Source organism: Calidris pugnax, unplaced genomic scaffold (genome assembly GCF_001431845.1).
Source record: "Calidris pugnax isolate Ruff unplaced genomic scaffold, ASM143184v1 scaffold6, whole genome shotgun sequence".
In the NCBI taxonomy this organism is placed as follows: Eukaryota; Metazoa; Chordata; class Aves; order Charadriiformes; family Scolopacidae; genus Calidris; species Calidris pugnax.
In genome coordinates this window covers 214,737-240,837 of record NW_015090761.1, presented here as the reverse complement: position 1 = coordinate 240,837, position 26,101 = coordinate 214,737, and the positions used below count along the sequence as shown (strand labels likewise).

The 26,101-nt window shown below is 53.4% G+C and overlaps 2 protein-coding genes across 2 annotated transcripts in view; one reads left to right on the top strand and one right to left on the bottom strand.

Annotated features, from left to right (window-relative positions):
* The window catches only part of PEBP4 (phosphatidylethanolamine binding protein 4), a 186,945-nt gene extending 175,271 nt beyond the window's left edge, over positions 1–11,674 (bottom strand). Inside the window, exons 1-4 of the mRNA XM_014948847.1 lie at positions 11,649–11,674; positions 11,370–11,445; positions 10,367–10,512; positions 8,632–8,764 (exon numbers count right to left, since the gene is read on the bottom strand). Coding sequence (XP_014804333.1) covers positions 8,632–8,764; positions 10,367–10,506 — 273 coding nt within the window. The 5' untranslated portion in view covers positions 10,507–10,512; positions 11,370–11,445; positions 11,649–11,674. The remainder of the gene's footprint in view (positions 1–8,631; positions 8,765–10,366; positions 10,513–11,369; positions 11,446–11,648) is intronic.
* Positions 11,675–22,548: 10,874 nt separating this feature from the next.
* The window catches only part of RHOBTB2 (Rho-related BTB domain containing 2), a 28,209-nt gene continuing 24,656 nt past the window's right edge, over positions 22,549–26,101 (top strand). Inside the window, 2 exon segments of the mRNA XM_014947673.1 lie at positions 22,549–22,604; positions 25,876–25,953. Coding sequence (XP_014803159.1) covers positions 25,895–25,953 — 59 coding nt within the window. The 5' untranslated portion in view covers positions 22,549–22,604; positions 25,876–25,894.

The following is a 26,101-nucleotide window of genomic DNA, read 5'->3' as shown; positions in this document are numbered from 1 at the left end:
CTCCTCGGAAATTCACAGCCAACCTGCTAATGAGTCTTTGTGAACCTTGTGCCTCCCTACCTCTAATTTTACAGCCTGTTAGGATTTGAGCTCTGTGGACAGCCTCACATTTGGTTTGGAATTATAGGCTGAGTGGCTGTTCTCTCCTATTATTGTGCTGTCAATCTCGTATTAGCACATTATAATATGGTACACTGAATGCATCTGTTCCCTATATCACAAGTCCTAATTGTCATTTGTTGAATCACTTTGTCTTATATGATTGTTAAGCAATTATTTCATCCAAAGCAGCTTAAACTTTGATTACTGTATAGTGTTTACAGGGATCAAAGTGAAAAAGGAAAAAAAATTAAAAAAATAATCGGCGGTGGCTTCAAATGTTTTGCTGTAAAAACAGGCACAAGCTCCCGTCCCGCACACGGGGTGGACACATAAACCATGAGGAGAAGGGACTTGATGACCTGGAGGTTCTCACCATCTCCTGAGCCCGTCCTCCCGCCTCAAGGGGAAAAATTTATTCATCCGGGATGGTCTAAATGTCCAGCAAATGTGTAGGTAATGAAAGGGATGGGAAGTGACATTCCTGCCAAGATTGCTCATGGAAAGAGGCTCTGGTGGCACGTTGGCACCAGCTGGTCCCACCATCCCCTCCGGTGGGGCAAGGGCCTGTCCTGGGATAAGACTTCATGCTTCCCATCAAGGATGCTCTCCCGGGAGGCAGGGGAAATCAAAGCAGTGCTCTGTGGCATCCCAAACCAGCTCCAAGGCATCCCAAACCAGCTCCGTGGCACCCCAAACCAGCTCCGTGGCATCCCAGGGATGCTCTCCCGGGAGGCAGGGGAAATCAAAGCAGTGCTCTGTGGCATCCCAAACCAGCTCCAAGGCATCCCAAACCAGCTCCGTGGCACCCCAAACCAGCTCCGTGGCACCCCAAACCAGCTCCGTGGCACCCCAAACCAGCTCCGTGGCACCCCTGACCAGCTCCACGGCACCCCTGACCAGCTCCACGGCACCCCAGACCACCTCCACGACACCCCAAACCAGCTCCGTGGCACCCCTGACCAGCTCCACGGCACCCCAGACCACCTCCACGACACCCCAAACCAGCTCCACGACACCCCAAACCAGCTCCACGACACCCCAAACCAGCTCCACCACGCAAACCTCCACCGTGGTCCTGCCGGAGAACACGGGTCAGCAGAGGACAGGGCTGATGCAGTGCAGAAGAAGCCTGGGGCACACAGAGATTTATATATTTATTTTTTTTTGCTTTAATACCCCACATTTAAGCCCTCAAAAGAGGCGCTTGGGTAGCTCCTAGGCTTCACACCAACCCCCCTCTGCAAAAAGCCGGGAGGGTCCCAGGCGCCGGGGAGGCGTGGGGCTGGCAGCCCTCTCTGAAGTTGGGGACATTTGGGAATGCCACAGCTCGGTCCCAGGGCATGGGAAACCCAAACCAGCACCAGCTCCAGCAGGGCAAAAAAGGGAGGGGTTCATCACCAGGGGCTTGGGCTAATCCCCAAAATATCTGGCTGACAGCATGGGGAAGGAATGTCGGGCTATTGTTTTTTAAGTAGCCCAGACAGGAATGGGAGAGAGAGAGGGGGGTGAAATAAAAAAAAACCAACCCAGGCTGGTGGCTCCTTAACCCCAGACGGTTCCACGAGCCAAGGAGGATACACAAACTGTCAGGAATCTTCTGCTTCAAACCATCTTCTTTAATGAGACTTGAATTTAACCTGAGTGCCACTCAAAAAAGCACCCCCCCCCCCCCCCCCCCCAAGAAAGTAACTTAAAGACACCCCCCCCCCCCTCTTCCAGCCAGCTGCAAATCACTGCCTGACACAACTAGAGCACATCCCAATTAGGAGATTAAGCAGACCTTCTCCTCCTTTTGTTAAGAGCTAATGGGTTTCCTCATACAAGTAATTTTCTAAATAATGGGCCCCAGACCCTAGAGCACAGAAACCTTTATAAATCAGGACCGTCCCAAACGAAGCCACCAAGCCTTCACAAAAGGAGGACAGTGGGGACCAAGGGTGGGATAGAACCAGAAAGTGGACTCGGATCATGGAGGACCCAAGTTGCTGGGAGAGGTTCTTTCTCCTGTCCTTCAGCCTGGTCATGGCTGTGAGCCCCCCCAAGAGCAGTAGCAGAGCATCACCAGGGCTCTCCAGCCCCACAGCAGCACCCCAGGGTGCTGGTTACAGGTTCAGACACCCAGAACACATGGAGCCACTGCCACATCAAACCCAACACAACCCATGAGGGCATCACCCCACAGTTTCCAGGGCGGGTGGGCTTTTCCAGTCACCTTCTCAGCTCCAGCTCATTCTGCCATGGAAATTATTTAAAATAAGGTGCCACAACAAACATACCGTTCTTGGAAGAGCAGAGAAGAGAGGGTGATCTGTGCAGCTGCAGAAAGAAGTTCTAGCTCATGGATGTGCATGTTGTCATCAAAGACTGGTCAGGGCAAGAGAAGGTTCTTCCAAGAACTGTTAAAGTTCTAAGAAGTTCCCTTTGGGGTAGGAACCCTGAGAAAAGCTCTTTATTTCACAGAATCACAGAATTGCATGGGGTTGGAAGGGACCTCTGGAGATCATTTAGTCCAACCTCCTGCCAGAGCAGGGCCACCCAGAGCAGGTCCCACAGGAACGTGTCCAGGGGGGTTGGAATGTCTCCAGAGAAGGAGACCCCACCACCTCTCTGGGCAGCCTCTGCCAGGGCTCTGACACCCTCACAGCAAAGAAATTACTCCTCATCTTTAGGTGGAACTTCTTATATTCAAGTTTGTGCCCATTCCCTCTTGTCCTGTCCCTGGGCACCACTGGGAAAAGACCAGCCCCATCCTCCTGACACCCACCCTTTCAGTATTTAGAGGTGTTGATCAGATCCCCCCTCAGCCTTCTCTTCTCCACACTAAAAAGCCCCAAGTCTTTCCTCGTAAGGGAGATGCTCCAGGTCCCTCATCATCTTGGTAGCCCTTTGCTGTCCCCTCTCCAGCAGTTCCCTGTCCTTCTGGAACTGGGGAGCCCAGAACTGGACACATTTCCAAGACATCTGGTCCCTCACCATCAGAGAGCGAGTCCTACCCCTTCTCCACCCCCTCAACCAGCCACTCCACAGCCCAAAGAGACCTCTAAGGAAGTTGTCAAGCCCCTGGATGAACACAAATCGGGAGGAGCAGGTACCAGGTAGAGCCTCGAACCGCAGCACCCGCCAGCATCGCGGCGGGTAAATTGCTTTTTAACAAGCAGACAACTTCTATCAATAGCATCTACCGTATGTTTTTATAAAGTGCAGAAATATGTTTTTAAAAGGCCAGTAAATAAAGTTCCCATCGATTTGATCTCAAGCGTAATCTGTTTTTCTGTCTGCCACCACCCCTGGTAATAAAACAGAATCATGTAACGCGGCGTCGGGGCTAATGCGACTATACATCACGGCAGGGGCTGCTGCCTCCCCGGCCATCTATCATCTTCTAGTGGGATTGCTTAGCTGCAGAATTTATAAACTTGCCCCCAAATTGATGCGATGTCCAATTTTCTTTTCCAATTTATTTTTGGTTGAGCAAAGCAATATATCGAGGCAGGACAAGGAGGGCGCGTTTCCCCTCTTGTCCAGATGTTCTCCCCGCTTCCTCCTCGGCCTGGGAAAGGGTCTGGAGGGAGCTTCTTTGCCCGGAAAAGATGCCCACGGAGACTTGAATGGCCATGTTTAGCTTCTGCTCCGTGTCACATCTTCATGGTGCATCCCAAAGGCTGCATGGGATGCCCATGGAGCAAGTTATCCCATGCTCAGGGGAGTCTCCTGGCAAGGACCAAGCATCCTCCAAGCATCAATGCCTACAAGTATCTCAAGGGAGGGTTGAAGGAGGAGGGAGCCAGACTCTTTGCAGTGGTTCCCAGTGAGAGGACGAGGGGCAACGGGCACAAGTTGGAACAGAAGAGGTTCCACTCAAATATGAGGAGAAACTTCTTCACGGTGAGGGTGGCAGAGCCCTGGAACAGGCTGCCCAGGGAGGGTGTGGAGTCCCCTTCTTTGGAGATTTTCAAGACCCGCCTGGATGCTCCTGAGTAACATGCTCTGACAAGCTCTGGGTGGTCCTGCTTTAGCAGGGGAGTTGGACTAGATGATCTCTATGGTCCCTTCCAACTCTAAAATTCAGTGAAATTCAGTGAAATCCTTGAAAGGACACTGTAGAGAGGTTGGTGCTGGTCTCTTCTCACAGGTAATTAACGACAGAACAAGAGGGAACGGCTTCAAGCTCCACCAGGGTAGGTTTAGGCTGAACATTAGGAAGGAATTTTTCACAGAAAGAGTGGTCGGGCATTGGAACAGGGAGGTGGTGGAGTCCCCATCCCTGGATGTGTTTAAGGGACATTTAGATGTGGTGCTGAGGGACATGGTGTAGGGGAGGACTTTGTAGAGTAGGGGAGATGGTTGGACTCGATGATCCCAAGAGTCTCTTCCAACCTAGACCATTCTATGATTCTATGATCCTCAGCATCTCAGGGCTGCATCCCAAACCTCTACAACACCAGGAGGGACCAACTGGCTGCTCTGGAGCAGCTCAGAGCTGGGGGACAAGCATTTCCCACACACCCAGGGCAGGTTTGTCCATCTGTGCCCAGTTAAAGGGCTTCCAGGCTACCCAAACCATCAGCCAGACCTAAGGGCTGCCTTTGTCACAACAAAGACGGGTCTTTTGGGATGTAAAAGCCACATTTGATAAAGCTGGCGGCAGTGGCCCAGTGCCTAAACTGGAGAAGCACCAATGGATTTAAAAAACCCCTCTAAAGCCACCTAAGATGATGTATCAAAGTCCCCCAGGCCAAGCAGCGGGAGATGCCCCTCAAAGCCCAACTTTGCAAGATGCCACCCCATTTTCGGGTCCTTCACCCCCAAACACATCAACGCTGAACATCAAGAAGCATCAGGGACCTTGGGGACAAGCAGGGGGAAACGTGGCCCCCACCAAACCCATTACCAGTATCTGGAACGAGGATGGGAAATGTCCCATCCCTTCCCCATCATAAAATTGATTAAATATTTCCGGAGATAAAAACAAACACTCCACATTTGGCTTTTTTGATGGTTGTTTTTCTTGAAGAGACAAAGTGTTCCACAGAAAGCAGACACTTCCTACACAAGTTTTCATACTCAAACCCCGAGGGCTTGTTTTTTTGGTTTGGTTTGGGGTTTGGTGGTTGTTTTTTTTTTTGTTGCCACTGATTTTGATGGGAAACACGTAGCCAGCCCTTCACCCACCCCATCTCCATCCCAGAGATCACCCAAGCCCCAGCAGGGCTGTAGCACCCCCCGTCCCGTTGGGAAGCATCACATGGAGATGGAGAGAACTTAAGTGAGGTTTCCCCTTCTCACTTGGGAATAATAAGAAAAAAAATTTTTTAAAAAAATAATAAAAATAAAATATCAAGTTTCCTGACCTTACAAATCCCATCGTAACCCATAAAAAGCAACCCCGTCGCCTGCGCACACCTCGGCCCCAACACAGGATGAGGCAGCTCTTGTTCCCACTCACTCCAGGGGGGATTTTTTTGGGGGAAAAAACCTTATCCCGAAGCTTCCTTACAGGTTAAGGAGTAAGAAAAAAATATATACATTCCTATAGAGAAAGCCTGAAGCAATTCAGTTCTCTGCAAGCAATTTAAGGCTGTCCAGCCCAAAATTGAACCCCCACTGGTCGCACCCTCCAAAATTGAGAAGGCTCCAGGGTGTGTGGAGCTGGGGATGTGTTTTCTGGCGAGGGTCGGAGGAGAGAAGAAATGCAAACCCAAGGAAGCAGCAGGGCCCCCGATGGGAAACACGTAGCCAGCCCTTCACCCACCCCATCTCCATCCCAGAGATCACCCAAGCCCCAGCAGGGCTGTAGCACCCCCCGTCCCGTTGGGAAGCATCACATGGAGATGGAGAGAACTTAAGTGAGGTTTCCCCTTCTCACTTGGGAATAATAAGAAAAAAAATTTTTTAAAAAAATAATAAAAATAAAATATCAAGTTTCCTGACCTTACAAATCCCATCGTAACCCATAAAAAGCAACCCCGTCGCCTGCGCACACCTCGGCCCCAACACAGGATGAGGCAGCTCTTGTTCCCACTCACTCCAGGGGGGATTTTTTTGGGGGAAAAAACCTTATCCCGAAGCTTCCTTACAGGTTAAGGAGTAAGAAAAAAATATATACATTCCTATAGAGAAAGCCTGAAGCAATTCAGTTCTCTGCAAGCGATTTAAGGCTGTCCAGCCCAAAATTGAACCCCCCACAGGTCGCACCCTCCAAAATTGAGAAGGCTCCAGGGTGTGGGGAGCTGGGGATGTGTTTTCTGGCGAGGGTCGGAGGAGAGAAGGAACGCAAACCCGAGGAAGCAGCAGGGCCCCTGTGTCCTCAGATGCCACCTCAGCCTGAGATGCGCCGAGTCGTCGTCTGGGAAGGAACCGGTGCCAAGAGAGGAGCCTTCAGCTGCACCGGGGACCTGCCCACCACCCAGTGCCACAGCTGCCAGCCCACCCCCAAAAATAACCACCTCCCCAGCCCAGCCCCGGTGTTTTCACTCATTCACTCACGTTTTCAGCCTCAAAAAGGCAAAACCCGCATCCCCCCGGCGCAGCCAGGAATGGTCCAGGTTTGCTCATCCCCCCCAAATCTTCCCCCACAGCATCATTTTCTGGACACAGCAGCATCCAGCCAAGGCCCTTCCCTTCTCCCTGCACGTAGTTTGCTTTCCAGGACAAAAAAATTAAATAATAAATAAAGAGAAGCAACTGCCTGCATCCCTGGGAAACTTCAAACTCCTGGAAAGCGATGCCCGAGCGACGGGTGGTTTTACATCCAGCACCCGCTGCCAGGGAGGATGATTTTTTTGGGGGGGGAAGAATCAGACATCTTTAAGGGAAAGTTATACTTGGAGCCATGTGATCCACGGGGGGAAGAGACTCTCCAGACGGCGCCGAAGCAGCCAGAAAAACTGATTTTTTTAACACTTCAAGGTAAAGCCAAGACGCACCAGAGCCGAGTTTCTCCCTTATGAGCCGTGGCTGAGTGTCTGCAGCTGCTGGGGTCGAAGCTAATGATGGGCACCTGAAGCTAATGATGGGCACCTGAAGCTAATGATGATCAGCACCCAGCAGATATTGGGGTGCCAACAAGGGTGGCACTGGGGACATGGGGACAAGGGCGCCTCTGCAAGCTCCTGCCAGCACTCCCTCCCACCGGCTGCGGTCCCCAAGCCTGGCAGGGGACAGTGTGACGCTTTGGGGGTGCTGGATGTCACCCCAACAGGCAGGGAAGACCCGCAGGACACCCCACTTCTCCCCCCCCGCCCCATTGCCCTGGGTGCAGCCCCCAGGAGGGGGCGCCGCGGCTCCCAGCGCTCCCAGTGAAGTTCAAGGCTGCCACCTGGCGGCGAAAAAGGGGAACAGCAGCCCCGGTACCATCGAAGCGGGGGGGGGGGGGGCCCGGGCAGGCACAGGGCTCCCCCCCCTCAACCTTAATTACCACCACGCACCAACCCCACAGAATCAATCTTCTAGGTTGGAAGGGACCTTAAAGATCATCTTGGCCAACGCGTTACAAATCCTGCCATTAATTATCGGATTCATTAAGGCGGTTTCACCAGCCAGGGGGGTGAAGACCCAGCCAAAGCCTGGGGTGGCTTTGAAAAAGTTTACAGGCAAAATATTAATAATTAATTGCAAAAAATAATAATAATAAAAATATATATAAATCAATACATGCAGTTTTTGCTCCTCTCTACAAAGATGCTGGGAGGGCTGGAGCCCCTCTGCTGGGAGGGGGGGCTGAGAGAGTTGGGGGGGTTCAGCCTGGAGAAGAAAAGGCTCCAGGGAGACCTTGGAGCCCCTTCCAGTCCCTCAAGGGGCTCCAGGAGAGATGGGGAGGGACTCTGGATGAGGGAGGGGAGCCCTAGGAGGAGAAGGAACAGGTTCAAACCAAAAATTAGGAGATGGAGATGAGATTTTGGGAGGAAATTCTTCCCCCTGAGGGTGGTGAGAGCCTGGTCCAGGTTGCCCCAAAGAAGCTGTGGCTGCCCCATCCCTGGAGGGGTTCAAGGGCAGGTTGGAGGGGGCTTGGAGCAACCTGGGCTGGTGGGAGGTGTCCCTGCCCATGGAAAATGTTTGGAATGAGATGATCTTTGAGGTCCCTTCCAACCCAAACCACTCTATGAACTGGAGTTTCCTTTTACCCACAGCTCAGCCTCAAACCAAAACCCTGAAGCGACGGGGAAGCACAAGGGGAAAAAAAAAATAACAAGTTCAGAAAGTCACCCCAACTTCAGGCAGAGTTTTAACCAGCACAAACCAAGCAACTGATAACATTTTGGCAGCGGGTCGGCGGTGCCAGGGTGTGCATGGCACAGGGCAAACCGGTTCCAGACCATCCCCCAAAAACCCAAACTGCAGGGGTTGGGTGTCCCTGCCCTGGCCCTGCTCCCAGCCAGGGTGTCACAGCTCAAAGTTCAAGCACACAGGTCCGAAAGCAACCCTTTCCCAGACAATTCCCCCCCAAAAAAATCCAGCAACACCTTTAATTAATGAGGAAAAGGGGGGAGCAAGGGCAGCTGCCCACCAGAGATGCCACCAGGGACTCACCTTCTCAGCCTGGGGGTAGCGGACACGGGGGCTGCCCCACTCCCTGCTGATCCGCCGCCGGTACTGGTGGCACTTGGGGACATAGATGCAGCTCACGTCACCCACCTCTGGGTAGATAACTTCCAAATCCCCTCTGGAGAGAGCCAAAAAAATAAAAAAAAGAAGAAAAACACACATCAGGCAAGACCACACCGTGCAGGGGGATGGGAAGTTTTGATATTTATCAAAATAGAAATATTTTTAATATTTATAGTGATATTATTCTGCTTTTTGGGCATTGACAGTGCCATAACACATCAGATACCTCCAGCCCCAACTTCTGCACGAAATCATTTCCACTTCTGCATCGTCCAAGAGAGAAAGGGGCCACCAGAGCGAGCTGTTGGGTCACCACATGTCTCAATTCCCCCCCCCAAGAAGATCAGCTGCCACCAGCGTGACCCCCACAGGAGGGACCCTTAAATCCTGCAGCCCCAGAGGCTGAGATTTCACAGCGAGGAGTTTTCACTCATGGTTTGTGGGAGGAAGCTGGGGCCGAGCAACACCTCCACTCGCCTTTTTTAGAATCATCTAGGTTGGACAGGACCTTAAAGATCACCTAGTCCAACCATCAACCTCACTCTGATAAAAAATAAATAAGAAATAAGCAATAAAAATAAATAATCACTAAACCACGTCAACCCGTCTTTTGAACACCTCCAGGGATGGTGCCTCAACCACTTCATCTAGAGGCTTACGTTGCTCACATTATGAGGGCATTTTGGTGAATTAAATAGCAGAAAGGATGCTTTTTGGTGCAGTAACACCCCATTACATGGGGTGTTAAGAACCCCCCAAAGGCAAGGGGGCGTCTTTTGAACATCTCCAGGGATGGTGCCTCAACCACTTCATCTAGAGGCTTACGTTGCTCGCATTGAGAGAGCATTTTGGTGAATTAAATAGCAGAAAGGATGCTTTTTGATGCGGGAGCTCTCAGTAATGTGGGGTGTTAAGAACCCCCCAAAGGCCAGGTAGGGGGGGGGCCACACATCCCACTGCTCACCCAGCCTTGCCTGGGGGTTTGATGGAGACGGGAGGCAACAGGAGTTTAAGCTGAGGAGCTTGAGGATCAAAATATTTGATTGAGGGAATGCATTTGGTGCCCAGCCTTGCCTGGGGGTTTGATGGAGACGTGAGGCAACAGGAGTTTAAGCCAAGGAGCTTGAGTATCAAAATATTTGATTTTGGGGGTGCATTTGGTGCCTGTTCAGCTCGTGGGGGGGGTGGTGTGTCCAGCACCAAACTGCCTGTTTGGTGCCCCCCTCCCTTCCCCATCCTGCATCCTCCTCTTCCCATCCCCACACTGCATCTCCTCTGCGGGATGAACTTTTCTAGCACCTTCCTTCCCCAAAAAAAACTCCCCGCAGAAAGAGGTTTGTCACCCCTGGTGCCAGTTAAGTCACTTTTTAAGTCTTTTCCCCCCAAAAAAGGGACTGAGGAACAACTGGAGGTGACCGGTGAGGCCGAGAGAGCTCAGCTTGAATAAAATAAAGAGCTGAGGAGAGCGTGGCTCTGCTTCACTCTGGCCCAGATTCCTGGCAAAAAGAAGAAAGCAACCAATATTTATAGCCCTGGCAAAAAGGGGATCCTGGAATTAAGTGTCTCGGGAGGTGACAAGGGCAGCGTGTGACTGGATGCCCAGTTGGAAAGGAGATGGGAAGGCAAAAGGAAAGGAAGTTGGAAAGGAGTCTCTCACCTGCAGAAGTCCTTGTCCGTGCCCTCCAGGGTCTGGAAGAAGCAGGTCCGTGATGGTTCATCCTGCCAGAGATGCTGGTCCCCCCTGGCAGCGGTGGCCAGCAGGCCAGTAGCCAGCAGCACAGCAGCCAGCAGCTTCATCCTGCCCTGTGGGGACCAAGGGACAGAGAAGGTCAGTCCCAGGGGAAAACTGTCACCCAGCACCGTCCCCCCGGCATCTGCTGGCAGCCAGAGCATCCCCACCACCACGCTCCCCCCAAAAACCAGCTCCCCTCCTTCCACATCATTTTTTCCCCCCAGTTCCACATGGTTAATCCCATTTATACCAGAAATGAACTGCTTCCTGCTGGTGCCCTCCCCATGCCAGGAAACACCAAGCCCACCAGCAAGACCCCACTTCTCAGAGGACCTCTTTCTGCTCACCCCCAAGGAGAGGGCATTGCCACCAGGGATGCAGACACACACCACGAGCTGGGCATCCCAGTGACAATCACCAGCGGTCACCCTGACACCACATCCCAAGCCCAGGTGGCACCAAGAAGGGGACAGAGTCCCCATCACCATGTGCCAGCCCCACTGCTCTCTGATATGATGGAAAAGATGGGGAAAAATTGGGTGTCAGGCTTGGTCATGGTCCAACCAAGGCCATCACCAATGGATACACCAACCAGCAGCACCGCTGACCCACACATCCCTGATGCCAGGTAGATCCTCTCCCCAAGGAGGACAGCACAAAGGGTTCACCTGGAACCCAACCACCCCCTCCAGAGCTTTTCCCACAAGAGGACAGCCATGGCCACCCATTTTTAATCTATTAAAAAACCAAAAAGAAGCCCACGCCAAGCCCTGAGGGTGAGGGGAGCTGGGGTATGAGGTTGATACACCCCCATGCCAGCCAAGCCCAACGCCAGCCCTCACCTCCCCGGGCTGCACCGAGGTGCCTGCAGTAGCCAGAGGGACCCGGTGGCCAAGGCCACCAGGGCTGGACCTGCCGAGGCACTTACCCACCAGGTCCCAGGGAACGGGTGAGCAGCTCCGAGGCAGAGCCTGGAGGTTTGAGGTTGCCGTGGAGATGGTTTCCTTGGAAGGAAGGGAAGAAGGGACACGGGGAATGAAATCACAGCCCCCCAGGGGGGGGAAAGGGGCAGCTCATCCCATGGAGGGGCATAAAAACTAGGTTTTCATCCCATGGGGCAGCTCATCCCATGGAGGGGCATAAAAACCAACGGGTTTTCATCCCACCACAACCTTCTTCAGCTGACCCACCAGCTCCGGGTCCTCACCTGGCTCTAATCCCCAGCCTTGCACTGATGATTTCCCAGCTAATTAGAAAGGATGCCACCCAAACACTCCTTTGCACTGCTCTGTCTTCTCCATTGCCTCATCGGAGCTGGATGAGGCATAAGCAAAAAAAAAAAACCACCCCAACTGTCAGTTGGGAATGGTTATTACAACACATACTGTATCCTTACATAATGAAGCTCCGGCACGCAGCGCCAGCACGAGTTAAGTGCTGTCATTACGGAGAGAAAAAGGCATCAGGCTTAACTAATTAGAAACATTAATGTACGGGGAATGATCTGGAGGTTTTTAGGGGCTAATGGCTCCGGTTCCCACGCTCCACGATGGGCAAAGCCCATAATTAGAGCCCAGCTCCTGCAAACAGGCTCACGTGAGACAACCCTTTTCCCAGGAAGGCTGGTTTGCATGAGTCAGGATCACCAAAAACGGGGTTTGCATCCTCACATGCCATGGCAAAGCTTGGGAGGTGCAGGGGGGGTTGATAACCCATGGTCCTAGAGCAATCACAGGAGTGCCCAAGGACTATTGTTAATAAAGATTCTCCTCATCTCACACCCAGAGGTTCTCCACCAGGGAAAGGTGGGTTTCTTAGAAAAACAGACACACAGAAAGCTGATATTTTGGCTGGGAACTTGGCAAAGGGGTGACAGGCAGAAGGACAAGTGGCTCCGAGCAGGATGGACACAGGGTCTCACACACCAGGAGAACCTGCAGACACAGACCAGGGACTCTTCCTGCCAAAGTGCCCCTCACCATGGTAAATCCAGTGGGTTTGGGCATTTATTTAAGCACGAGAAGAGCAAGGCTGACACGGGGACTCGCATCGCTGTGGTCCTGGAAGTTCAAACCCCCAGGTCTGTCCCGGGAGGGGTGGCAGAGGAACATCAGTACCAGGCAGTACCCAACTCCAGTTGGCTCCTGTACCAGCTTTGGGCTCATTACCCAAAGAACAGCAAAAGCCAGAGGCAGGATGAAGTCTGAACAGACCCAAGAGGGGTATTTGGTTTTATTTTAATCCCAGAGACAGAGAGAAGGCCCTCTGTGAGACAGTATCAGCCACTTCCATCAGGAGACCTCCCAAGAGGATCATCGTGAAGTGGGAACAGTTCAAAAGGGTTTGGAAACAGCCAAGGTGCAGAGGGATCCCCCAAGGATGCTCTGGAAGGAAAATAAAAGACCACCCATGGGAGCAGCATCCCTGTGTAAGACAAACCACAGCTTCTTCTCTAACACCTATTTGCAGGGGAATTATTAAGAGCCTATTTCTCCTGCTTTGGAGGTTTAGGGGCGTTTAGGGAGGTTTAGGTGGAGTTGCAGAGGGAAGCCCATGCAAACCCACACCACCAGGGTATAAAACACACAGGAAAGTTGCTGGACAACAGCTCCTGTGATGCTCCCCCAAGGACAGAGGGGCACAAAGCCACTGGGATTATTTACTTTAGCCACACGCCTGGGACAGGGTGACCCAGGAGCTGGCAGCACTGCCAGGCTGTAGCTGACACAACCCCGACGGCACAAATACCCCAGGGCTGGGCAAACCCACCCAGGGGCTTTAAATTTAAAATTTAGATTAGGGGTTAGGGGATTAGGGGCTTTAGATTTAAAATTAAAAGTGAGAATTGGTGGCTTTCACAATAACTCGTTCAATTTCTTCGAGGAAAATTGCGTGCCGTTGTTTAAGTGAGGGATGGAACACAGTAATTCTCTCTAATACTTACAATGAACACGTAAAAACCAGCATTTAAATTAATAATATTTTATACTACGGACCCATCTTTGCTTTGTGCTGGAATCTTCACAGGAACAGCTCCCATTCTACTTAAATTAGGCGCAGCTACCTTTGAAGGTGCAAAGGTTGCTTTTTTGACCAGGAGGACGTTCAAAATCTTCACTTGGGACTTGGCTATATAGAGTTTTGGTATATCCTTCCATATTTGAGTCTGGAATGCTGATTCCCAGCATTATCCATCTCCCTGGGTCTATCTGGAGCTCTCCCAACCGGGAGAACCCATCAACCACGTGTCCCCAAGAGCTTCCCCTGGGGAGAAGGAATCCTCCTCCCCTGGGAAAACAGCCATCCCGTGGTGTCAGGGCAGGTCGGGAGCACGAGGCAGGTTCCTCTCCCAGCAACCCGGGGGTGTTGGGTGTTTGGACATCCCCTCTCCTGACTAAGCAGTGCAGGACTGCAGGAATCCTGTCCTTCCAGCCTCCGGGAAGCCTCCGGCGCGATGCTGTGGCTCCACAGCTCAGGGAAATTACATTCACCCAGGATTTTCCCTCCCTGACACACACACACTCAAGGATGCTGCCCTCCAAAGTAGATGCTTCATGCTATTTTTGTTCTGTTTCATTCTTGAAAACGCTACTTTAAACCCCAACACTTCCTGCTTTTCAGGTTTTTTTATCATTTCTGTGCAAACCAGGCACAGATTTGCCTTCCCGGGCAGCAAATATGACCTGGGGAGGGGGGGGACACAGGTTTAACCACCCTCAGACAACAAACTGCACATCATACATGTAACCCCCCCCTCCCTCCCCTTCCTCCAAACCCCAGTGGAAGGAGATGAAGGAATTGCTTTTAAGCCACTGTTAATTTGGAGGATGGCTTGAAACCACAGCCCTCAACACCTCTCCCCATGCCCCATCCTCACACAGTCCTGGATTATTGGACAGGGAGGTTCCTGACTTACCAGGAACCCATATTTGTGGGGAAAAAAAACCAATAATAAAGCTTTCAAAGATACCACATCCAACCTTTGCATATATTCATTTAGTTAATCAGATGAGAGAAGGAATGATGTGGAGCCCGCAGAAGCAGAGTGCTGCAGTCCCACCATCAATTCAGTTCAGGAGGAGATATAAAATTATATACATATATATAAATTTTGTATTTCCAGCAACCCAAATCAGGTCCTAAAGCCACTAAAAAGCCCCTCACAGTTGGCAAAGCTAAGACATAGGTAAGGAAATCATCGTTGTCTACTAATAATAGAGATGAAAAGGCTCTTGGAAAAGGGAAACTACCTGAAGGGTGGGAAGGGAAGGAGAAGTCTGGAGCTTGCTCCAACAACAAAGCCCACGTGAGAGCCAAAGCAAAGTGTTGGGAGCCAAGTTACACACATCAGCTGATCCACGGGGCCACAAAACGGGTGGCCACAGAGGAAAAGAGAAGGTGGCCCATCTTGGGCATTGCTGAGCCCCCCAGCCCAGCACCTCACACCTTTGCAGCCCCTTTCTTGATACCCTCCTAAAGCCCCGTCAGCTGCTACCCAGGTCCCAAACTCCGTGCCAGGAAGCACCAGGACACAGTTTAACCAAAAATCAAAGTGTTTCAAGGAACCTCACAGGGACCAGCTGAACCTGAGAGGCTCCCAAAGCTTTCCCAGGATCACAAAACCTCCAGCTCTGCTGCAGTTTTACTCAATGCTGGGCTTTAGTGCAAAAGCAAGAGCTTCCAGGACCAAATTTCACTGGAATAAAAAGCCAGTTTCTTATAAAGATTTATGCCAGGGGCCAAAAGCATATTGTTTGCAAGCTCTGGAATTTCCCACCCCAGCCACTGGCTTCCTGTTGATGTTAGTTTAAGATTAACCAGTGCCATTTATAATCCACTTCAGCCTTTCTTCTGACTTCGCCCTGCACCATAAAAAGCTATTTTATTTCATGGCACCTAAGTTTACCTCCATCCCCACTTCATTAAGCAACCTCAGCTCTCTCTCCCCAGACGTTAATTGCCTGCAGGGGCAAGGCAGGGAGGCGTCACTGGGTTTGAGTTTCCCCAGTCCCGTGACACAGGAAACCTGGCACCAGGGTTTTTGCTGGGTTTTTATTTCCTCCCAGTTTGTTTCAGGCTGCAGAGAAAAAAAAAAAAATAATCTCTCTCGCCACTAAAATCCACTAGAAACTCCATCCCTTTCTGGCCACAGAGCCCAAACTGTTGCTTTGCTTTAATGCTCCTGAAAACAAAGATTCCCTTGGCGTTGCATGAGCAAACTCACATAGAAACCAATTCCTACAGCCTGAAAAACAGCTAAAAAAAAAGTATTTACACTGTTGATACCCACCAGCGGGACTGTAGGAAGCTGAAGACTTGGCAGAGCCTCAGCAGCCAGAGAAATTCCCTCAATCTTTGTCTTGCAGGAAGCCCATTTTTTCAGATTTTTTTTTTTTTTTTTTTTTTTTGACATGGCAATCAGCAAAGGAAACAGAAAACCACATCCTCTCTCTCCATTCATAACCTGCTGCACCTCCAGCCGTGCCCTGGCACCGTTCTGCCTCTTATCTCCCCCTTCTTCATAGTCCCTCCTTGCAGGGCCACCAGCTTCACTCCCAGCTTCCACCCAGTGACCACAAGGTCATCTTCACCTTGCCCCAGCCACCCTGCAGGGCAAGAGGTTTCCAATTAAGAAACCACTCGTCCCACAACACACCATCGATTTGCATCTGCACTGATTTGTGGGGCCGGCTCCCCTCCTGAGAGAGCTCTAAGGTTCTGGGGAGAGTTTAAGTGGATATAGGGGATGTGACAGCTTTATTTGGCTCAAGGTGGGGGGTCTCTGGTTTTCCTGGGTCTGTCCAGTACCATGTAAGGACCAGGAGCTGAAGACCCAGGTTGTCACTGCAGAAGACAGAGCTGCCCAGTGGCACCACCAGCCCTTGAGTGTGATAGTGGAATAAAATTAATACAAACCTGCTCAATACAAACATTATAGCCCCAAGTAGATCATACAAGTGCAAGGGTTCAATAGTTAAGCCTGTATTTGTAGGTCTTCACAGCATAAATAAGATGTTGGAGCAAAATATCCCTCCTAAAGCCCCCGGGCAGACCCCTGTGAGCCCCCAGAGCTTTGCATTTCACACAGTGCAGCCCGAGAGATTAACGGGGAGGGATTTTTGGCTTTTCTCTTTTCACCTGCCAAAGCCCCAGCTCTGAACTCTCACCCCTGCCTGCCCCATTTTCCTGAGTGGGCAGCTGTGTCCGGTCAAGCTGGATTAAACGCTGCCACAGTCACTGCCAGGGAGGGAGAAAATCCCCAGGGACCGAGGGGGAAGTGTCAGAGCCAACATCCCAACAGGAGAAGGTGCAGCACAGCACAAACGGGACACCAGAGCAGAGCCAGGGCTGCCAGGAGCCCCCAAAGCCAAGAACCACCCTCCAACCCCCAAGCACCCTCCCCTCTGCCTCAGCTGGGGATCACAGGAGCACTTGGGAGAAGAGGAATATTCAATATTTACCAGGCAATAACAAAGTTGGGTGCAGTCATGGAATGGGTCATGTTGGAAGGGACCTCAAAGACCACCCAGTGCCACCCCCTGCCCTGGGCAGGGACACCTCCCACCAGCCCAGGTTGCTCCAAGCCCCCTCCAACCTGCCCTTCAACCCCTCCAGGGATGGGGCAGCCACAGCTTCTCGGGGCAACCTGGGCCAGGCTCTCACCACCCTCACACCAAAGAGTTTCCTCCCAATATCTCAATCTCCCCTCCTCATTGAAGCCATCCCCCCTCATCCTATCACTACCTGCCCTTGTAAGAAGTCCCCCAGACCTGGCAGCAGCCCACAGAGCCCCCCCCCACTGTGCTGCAGCACCCAGGGATCACCCCATCTCCTGCCAGCCTGGTCCCATCCCAAACATCAGCTCCAGCAGCACCACAAGCAGGAGCACATCTCAGCCCCTGGCACCGCCTTGAGCCCAGACACGCTGCAGGAGACACAGCAGCACCTTCACAGAGTGGTTCGGGTTGGGAGGGACCTTAAAGACTATCTTGTTCCAACCATTTTCCATGGGCAGGGACACCTCCCACCAGCCCACGTTGCTCCAAGCCCCCTCCAACCTGCCCTTCAACCCCTCCAGGGATGGGGCAGCCACAGCTTCTTGGGGCAACCTGTTCCAGTGTCTCACCACCCTCACACCAAAGAAGTTCTTCCCCACATCTCACCTCAATCTCCCACCTTCACCCATGGTGCTGCATGGCTCAGGGATGGGGCCACCCACCTCCACACCCCACGGGTCCTTGCCCCATCCATGATCTCCTCTCCCACAGCAGCATCTGGCACCAGCTGGCACATTTTGGGGGGGGGATCAGTGGCCAGCTGTGGGGTGCACAGCAGCTTTGGCAGCAGAGCCTGGACGAGGGGGGTGACCTTGGTGGCCAGCATCACAGGGAGCCGGGAGGCTGGATGAACATCTCCCCCCTGCCAGAGCCCACCCCACCACAGCAGGCACCTTGTGACTGCTCCTGCCGGAGCGGCAGCTTTTTCCGGGGAAGGTCTTCTATTTTGGGAAGAATGTTTTCATTTGGCCTATATTAAGCGCATACGTTTCGCAGTCACAAGGCAGGAGCCTCCTTCCCCTTCAGCGCCAGTCACAGGGAGCCGGGAGGCTGGATGAACATCTCCCCCCTGCCAGAGCCCACCCCACCACAGCAGGCACCTTGTGACTGCTCCTGCCGGAGCGGCAGCTTTTTCCGGGGAAGGTCTTCTATTTTGGGAAGAATGTTTTCATTTGGCCTATATTAAGCGCATACGTTTCGCAGTCACAAGGCAGGAGCCTCCTTCCCCTTCAGCACCAGCAGCTCGGCAGATCCCTCAGCCCAGCGGTGCTGGCACACACACAGCCCAGCCCGCTGCTCCCCAGGGCTCTGCCCGCTGGAATTAGCTCCTGTTTGCACCCCCTCCATCCACAAACTCCCCGAGAGGCTGCTCAGCACCTCTTTGCATTTCTGGCTCCAGCATTAAATCACAGAATGGTTTGGGTTGGGAGGGAACTTAAAGATCATCTCGTTCCAAACCCTTTCCATGGGCAGGGACACCTCCCACCAGCCCAGGTTGCTCCAAGCCCCCTCCAACCTGCCCTTGAACCCCTCCAGGGATGGGGCAGCCACAGCTTCTCGGGGCAACCTGGGCCAGGCTCTCACCACCCTCCCACCAAAGAGGTTCTTCCCAATATCTCAATCTCCCCTCTTCGTTGAAGCCATCACCCCTCATCCTGTCACTACCTGCCCTTGTAAGAAGTCCCCCAGACCTGGCAGCAGCCCACAGAGCCCCCCCCACTGTGCTGCAGCACCCAGGGATCACCCCATCTCCTGCCAGCCTGGTCCCATCCCAAACATCAGCTCCAGCAGCACCACAAGCAGGAGCACATCTCAGCCCCTGGCACCTCCTTGAGCCCAGACACGCTGCAGGAGACACAGCAGCACCTTCACAGAGGGGTTTGGGTTGGAAGGGACCTTAAAGACCATCTCATTCCAAACCCTTTCCATGGGCAGGGACACCTCCCACCAGCCCAGCTTGCTCCAAGCCCCCTCTAACTTGTCCTTGAACCCCCAAGGGATGGGGCAGCCACAGCTTCTCTGGCCAACCTGGGCCAGGCTCTCACCACCCTCACACCAAACAAGTTCTTCCCCACATCTCAGCTCCATCTCCCCTCTTTCAGGGTCAAACCCTTCCTCCTCCTCTTAGGGCTCCCCTCCCTCATCAGGAGTCCCCCCCCATCTCTCCTGGAGCCCCTTGAGGGACTGGAAGGGGCTCCAAGGTCTCCCTGGAGCCTTCTCTTCTCCAGGCTGAACCCCCCAACTCTCTCAGCTCCCCCTCCCAGCAGAGGGGCTCCATCCCTCCCAGCATCTCCAGGGCCTCCTCCAGCCCTGCTCCAACAGGTCCCCACTATATCAGGGTGTTTGACATGTTGGAGCAGGTCCTTAAGGACGCTTCCCTGGCCCCAAAGACAGGAGAAGCCATTTAAGAATTGCTGCAAACAGCCCCAGCAGCCGGGAGGTTAAAAAAGGAGCATTGAGAAACCCTCAGGTGTGGCCTCTGCTCAACCCACCACCCGGGGCCTCTGCGTGGGCAGGGAATGGCACAGGGACCAGGTTATGGAGGGGTCACCTACCCCAAACACTTTCACCTTCATTCCCTTCTTTTCCCCTCCTCCCCATACACACACACACACTTCTCCTGCACACCGCACAACAGCAAGATGATGAGTCTCCAACCAGTGCCTCGTGGATGCCCTTAATTGTGATTACAGCCCTTTGGGGATGACAGCAATAAATAAATAAAATAAACAAACACCCATTCCCGGTCCTTGACATCTCACCATCTCCTGGCCGGGTGATGCTCGTGGGAAAGCCCTGGGGCAGCGGGTTAATGAGGAACCAGGGATGAGGAAGCAGCATCCTCAGCTCTGACTCAGGTCAGGGCTCAGCCCAGCCCCACCAGTCGCCCCATCAAAGGTGCCCTGGGCTGGCAGGACCCTGCTGCTTCACCCATCCTCGTGTGTCCCCCCCCCCACCCTCTCCAAAGCCAGCCAGGCACTGGGACCTACATGGAATTTAGACCAGCTGAGCTGGGATGTCTATAAATAGCACCATTTGCAGATTCAGCCAGCATGTGGCTCTTCCCAGATTTATTTTCTCCCTCTTCCTGAGGCTCTGCAGCCTGGGATGAAGGGAAGCCCAGGCTGGACCCCTCGTGAAGTCATCCAGACACACACTGGGGAGACAGACCAGTTAAACTGGTCCAAATCCCCAACGCCGATGCACTTATACCAGATTAACCTTCACATCAATAGACTACCAAATCACACTAAACTGGCTTAACCCTTCCTTAAATGGGTTTAACTGGTCTGCCACAGGGGGCTGGTAGATGTTTAACAAGCCCAGCTGAGCCCCAGCAACGGGGTTTTCCCTGGAAGCCCTGGTGGCCCCATCACAGCTCCACGCAACCCCCCCAAAACTGGGTTGTGGAAGGAGATGAGGGTACCCATGTATGGGGGGGCACCCCTGAGCACGGGTACCTTCTCCAGAAGGTTTTTCCAGCTTCTTCCCCTCCAAAAATTCCCTCCCAGACCCTTGACACCCCAGCCCTGAAGGGGTGACCCCTCTTTGCTGCTCCCCGCACACACTGGAAGGGCTTTACACCCCAAGAAACCCACCAGCTGCAACACAAGGGGAGAAAACAGCTTGAGACCCCCCCCAAACATGCAGAAAATCAGCCAGATGCCCCCCAACACACACACTTTTCCACCTACCCCTCTTTCCACCACCAGTATCCCCAGTCCTGCAGCAGCCCAGAAGCTCCTGTGCCCAACCAGGTCTGGCAGAGTCCCAGCTCCTTGGCAGAGCTGAGCCCTGGAGCTGGCTCAGAGGCTGAGGGGGGGACAGTTTGCAAAGACAAAAGCTGGTGCACCCCCCCCTTTTCCCCGAGGTGACCCTCACAGCTTGGACATGACCTCAGGCCACCAGTTTGTGGAGGTCAGGGCCATTCAGAGGATGCTCCAGGGTGCAGAAGAGCAAGAAGCTGCAAAAACCGCTCTGGGCAGGGAACATTTTCCTCGTGCTGTGACCCAGCAAAACAGGAGCCTTATTAGTATTACCTGCCACAAAATGAGGCATAAAAATTCCCCTTATTTCCCTTCCTAGCTTAGCTCAGCTCAGAGCAAACGGCCCTGTCTCTGGTGAAAACCTGCCACGTGTGTGAGCAAGCCCCAGGTGCCAGCCAGGCACGGCAGCAGAGGTGCCCGGGGCACAACAGCATCTCAATTAAAAGGTGAGGCAAGACCTACACCAGCAAAAAAAAATAAAAAATAAAATAAATGCCCTGCATGTGCTGAGCAGCACGTTCCTGCCTGTTATCGGGGAAATCAGTACCTGCAGCCAGCATTCTCCAGAGGTGCTCCAGTCCCTCCAAGAAATGAGCCCGAGCAGAAATGGTTCAGGGGGAGGGGGGGAAAAAAGGACTCTCCTGGCTCTTTTTAAGCCCAGCAGACACCTGCAGCCCATCAGCCCATCAGCTCCCTCCTTTCCCATTGACTCACCAGCTGGTCCCACTGACTCACCCCTCCCAACCACCCTCTCCTTTCCGTGGCCCGTGGCCATTTTGCTGGTCCCTTGGTTCCCATTGACTCACCACTGCTCATCCCAAGCTCTCCCTCCCCTTTCCATTCCCATCCTGGTCACTTAGAATCATAATAGAATGGTTAGAGTTGGAAGGGACCTTAAAAATCATCAAGTTCCACCCCCCTGCCCTGGGCAGGGACACCTCCCACCAGCCCAGCTTGCTCCAAGCCCCCTCCAACCTGCCCTCGAACACCTCCAGGGATGGGGCAACCTGGGCCCGGGTCTCACCATCCTCACAGCAAAGAATTTCTTTCTGGTATCTAATCTAAATCTCCCTTCTTCCAATTTAAAACCGTTACCCCTTGTCCTGTCCCTGTGTGTCCCCCCCCTTCCCTGGTACCCACCTTCCTCCTCACCAGCACCCCACCATCAGCATCCCCCATGAGCTGCAAGGAACATGTGGCAGGGGGGGAACCCGCAGCTCGTGGCTCCCAAAAATCCCCTCCAACCTGTGCAGAAATGCCCTGAGGCTGCAGGGAGTATTTGCTTTTGTGGGGGGGGAGGGGGCAAAGGATTCCCCCCCACCATTTTTCACCCTGGGGGGCATCTTCCACCGTGTTTTAGTCCACGGACCACAGGAAAAAACAGCAAATGATTTGCAGAATTGAGATGTAACCAAGGGCTCGGACATATTCCTTCACCCTTCCCACCCATCCAGGTCCATTTTCTCCAGCTGCACCACAAGAAGCATTTAGGAATGAGCCTGAAAAACTTGGGAAGTGCAGGGGGGAGGTGGGATTTTGGGGAGCAGTGTGTCCCCCCCCTACCCCAGCGTGTGTCCTGCCGCCGGCGGCGCACCCAGGCTCCGAGTGGAAAATTCCTGTCCGTCTGAGCACGGATTGTGGTTCGACAGGTTTTTTAGTCCCAGCCCCTTTACTTGTGTCAGGGCAAAAACTCATCCCTAGGGCATTTGTTGGGATCACATGGGCCAACCTATAAAAATGGGTCCTACCTGCCCAGGCCAGTTAACACCTTGGGAAAGAGAAGGAAACTGCTGGACCGGAGGGGAGAAACGCGGGACGGTGCAGGGACGGCGCACGCAGGTAATCCCCACGCCTGCCCCAGAGCAGATTTATCCCTTTATTTTTTCCCCCAGAGCAGATTTATCCCTTTATTTTTTTCCCCAGAGCAACTTTATCCCTTTATTTTTTCCCCCAGAGCAAATTTATCCCTGTATTTTTTTCCCCAAAACTTTTCCAGGGCCAACCCCGGTAGCGGCGATGGGATATGGGGGAGGCTGAGGGGGCTTTTCCCCCATGGCGGGGGGGATGCAATGGGGTGGGAAGGTGGAGGAGGGTTTGGAAATGGGTGGGGGGGTTGCATGGTTTAGTCCCACAGAGTGGCTTTAAGTGCCACCATAGGGTGTTGCCAACCTTTTGGGCTGTGGGGTGATGCAGAACCCCCGGAGCGGGCGATGCTCTGGGTTCTTCCTTCCCTTTTTACCCCTTTGAGCTGTTGGGAATGGGGCTGGTGTCTTTGGTGGCCATCAGGGTTTAACAAGTAGCCCATGGCCAGCACAGGGGGAAAAAGGGGAGCTCTTGGGCAGAGCCTCGTGCCAAAAAGACACCGAGTTGTGGGGGCGAAGAGTTGTCCAGCCTGGGATGGATGCCACCCTGCTGTCCCACGGCAACCCACCGGTGACTCTCCCATAAGGGGTGGTGATGGCTCCTTGGCAAGTAGCCGGGAAGTCCAGGAAGCCACCCAAAGGCTGCTGTCACCTCCCCAGCAGCCTCCCCACCTCCCAGCATCGTTTGCCCGGGAGCCGTTAGGGTAGGAAGTGGTTTTTGGGGGCTGAGGTGCCGTTTCACCAGAAAAGGGCACGAGGCACGGGGGCCACCACTCGCCACAGGGCTCTGTGGTGTTGGGGGGTGATGGATGATGACCCCCAGAAGTTTTCTCCCTACCCAGCATCGCTTCTTCTGCTCCCCCTCCCTCCCGGAGACAGTTGCTTAGAAACAAACTCCTTGCTTTTTGATTTTTTAATTAATTTTTTTGGTTTGTTTGGTTTTTTTTTAATTTAATGTGGAGATATGCAGGCCCCCACACAGCTCCCCCCCACCTCCCTGACCTCCTCCATCGCCAGACCTGGGGATAAGACCCAACAGGTCCCCACCTTCCCCTTCTCCTGGCTGAGCATCCCTCCCCAAAATGCGGCAAAGAGGCGGGCACCCACCCCGCACCCATAGCAGCTCCTGGGGTGCCATGTGGAAATTAATTCCTCGGGGTTGTTTGCTTGGGGAGGTTATTTTCCTCCTCTGATGAAGACCCCAGGGCTGGTTGGCGACGCCACCAGCCTATTTTTTTATTTTGCCCTGCCCTCCCCCAGCAGGAGGAGAGGGAAAGAGAGAAGCCACAGGATGCACCGTTCCACCAAGAGGAACTTTCCCCAAAATAGAAGCTTTTCACAGTTTTTTCACGAGGCGTCAGCAGCTCTTAATACTGTATGAAGCTGTGAATACTGCATGAAGCAGCCGGTGGTGGTGGGGGGAGCCTGTAAAGCCTTCAGGCTGCAGCTGCAGCCCCCCTCCCCCAAAAAAATAAACATAGGACCAGCCGTATGTGCCCAAAATTTAACTGGGATTAGTGGTGAGAAGCCACTGGTGGAGCAGCCTTGGCTGGAATTTCTTCAGCAGCTCTTTCTGCATCAATCAGGGGGGTAAAACGACTCTATCCCAGCTGGAGGGGGGGCAGAAATTCTGCCCACCTGGACCCAGAGCTTGAATTTTTGCCCTGACCTGGGTGATTTTTTTAAAATAGCTGCCAAAGATGAGGCTGGAGAGGGCCAGATGTTCATCAGCTCTCCCCGGGGGATGGAGGCAGGGAGGCTTTGCTCGTAAAGATGCGTTGCGTGTTACGGGAGCACACGGCTCCTTCTGGGTTTAAATATTTATAAACCGAGTGATGAATCCCCGAAATTCTGCGGCGGTGTCGATGGCAGGATGAGTTATCACCCACCACAGATCAGGTGGCTGGATTTCAGGGCTGGGAGACGGGCTCCAGATGCTCCTGCAGTGAATTTCCAAAGCTCCCCCCGATGTCCTGGGGGCTCCGAGACAGACCCTGTGGCAGGAACAGGGGATGGAAGATGCAGAAATACTCTTTTTTGCTTATTTTCAACTTTTCCCCCTGGTATCAGCTGTTTTCTGGACTCTCCTTCCCAGTCCTCTCCCCACCAGCACATCCTTTCATGCCACCTCAAGTGGCACAGGGTCCCTTTGCCCCCAAAAGCTTGGATTTTGCCATTTTTTGCAAAGTGGTGGTTGGAGACTCCTTCCTGCTGGTTCCAAATGGATATTAAGCCCATAAATCCCATTTTTTCTGGGCTGCTGTCTCCCTGGTTGGCCAGTCAGGGAAGGCTGAGCTCTCCCAGTCCTACTGGGGGGACTGGGGGACCCACGTGGAGATGCCTTGAGCAAGGAGACCCCTTGTAGCATCACAAGGCTAGGTTGGAGGGGGCTTGGAGCAACCTGGTCTGGTGGGAGGTGTCCCTGCCCATCGCAGGAGGTGGAACAAGGTGGTCTTTAAGGTCCCTTCCCACCTCAACCATTCCATGATCACCTGGGAAGAAAAGCTGCAGGATTCGGGGGGGGTTCAGAGCAGTGAAATGGAGGGATGACTCTAATTTCTCTTCCTGGGTGGATCCAGGGGAGGACCCAGCACCGTGGTGGGTCCCCAAAACCCACTCCCTGGTAGAAGCCAGGCTTCTGCTGACTTGGCCAGGAGCTGAGCCCTGGGTTGGACTCTGCTCCAGCCTGGTGTGATCTGGCAACCTTGATCCGGTGACGGGAGAAGGAGGGGAGATCCCTGCTGCCCTGCTTTGCTCCAGAGCTCTCAAGAGGGAAGCATTGCTCAAACCCAACACGCCAGTGGGCTCGGTGGTCCTCTGGCCACCCTAGAGGACAGCCACTTGCCCACAGGGAAGCCCTCCTAGCCCAAGGGTAAGGTGTTTGGTATTGGGGACCATCTTGGCCACCCTGGAGGCTGTGAAACCCAACTTTGGTGGAAGGGATGGGGGTGTGTGTGCCTGTGGCATATATATATATCTCCATACCTCCCCCCTGGCTGCTGTGTAGGGTGACAGTGGTGGCACGGGGACAGCAGACCTGGCAGAGCCACTCTGTCCATGAGGGACAGCCCTTTGCCCATGGAGAGGACACTTCTTGGCCAGCCCAGGTGGCCCCACAGGACTTGCCTTCCCAATATCGGGCTTTCTGCCCCCCCAGGGTTAAGCGGGGGGGGTTCAGGAGGTGGTTTTAGGAGGTGAATCCATGTTTTGGGGTGTTTTCACAGAGCCCTTCTGCCCTCTCCTTCCAGAGGCTGCCAAGAGAAAGCGATGGAAACCCCAGGGAAAGGCAGACCCGCCGGGAAGATGACAGCCATGGCTCGCAGCCTGTAAGTAGCCCCCCCCCCCTCCCCCCCCCCCCACGCGCACACACGCGTGTGCGACACGTACCTTCGGTGAGGTTGACGTGGACGGCCGCCCGGCCCGGCCCCGCGCTCAGCGCCACCAGCAGCAGCAGCAGCAGCATCTATAGGGGGT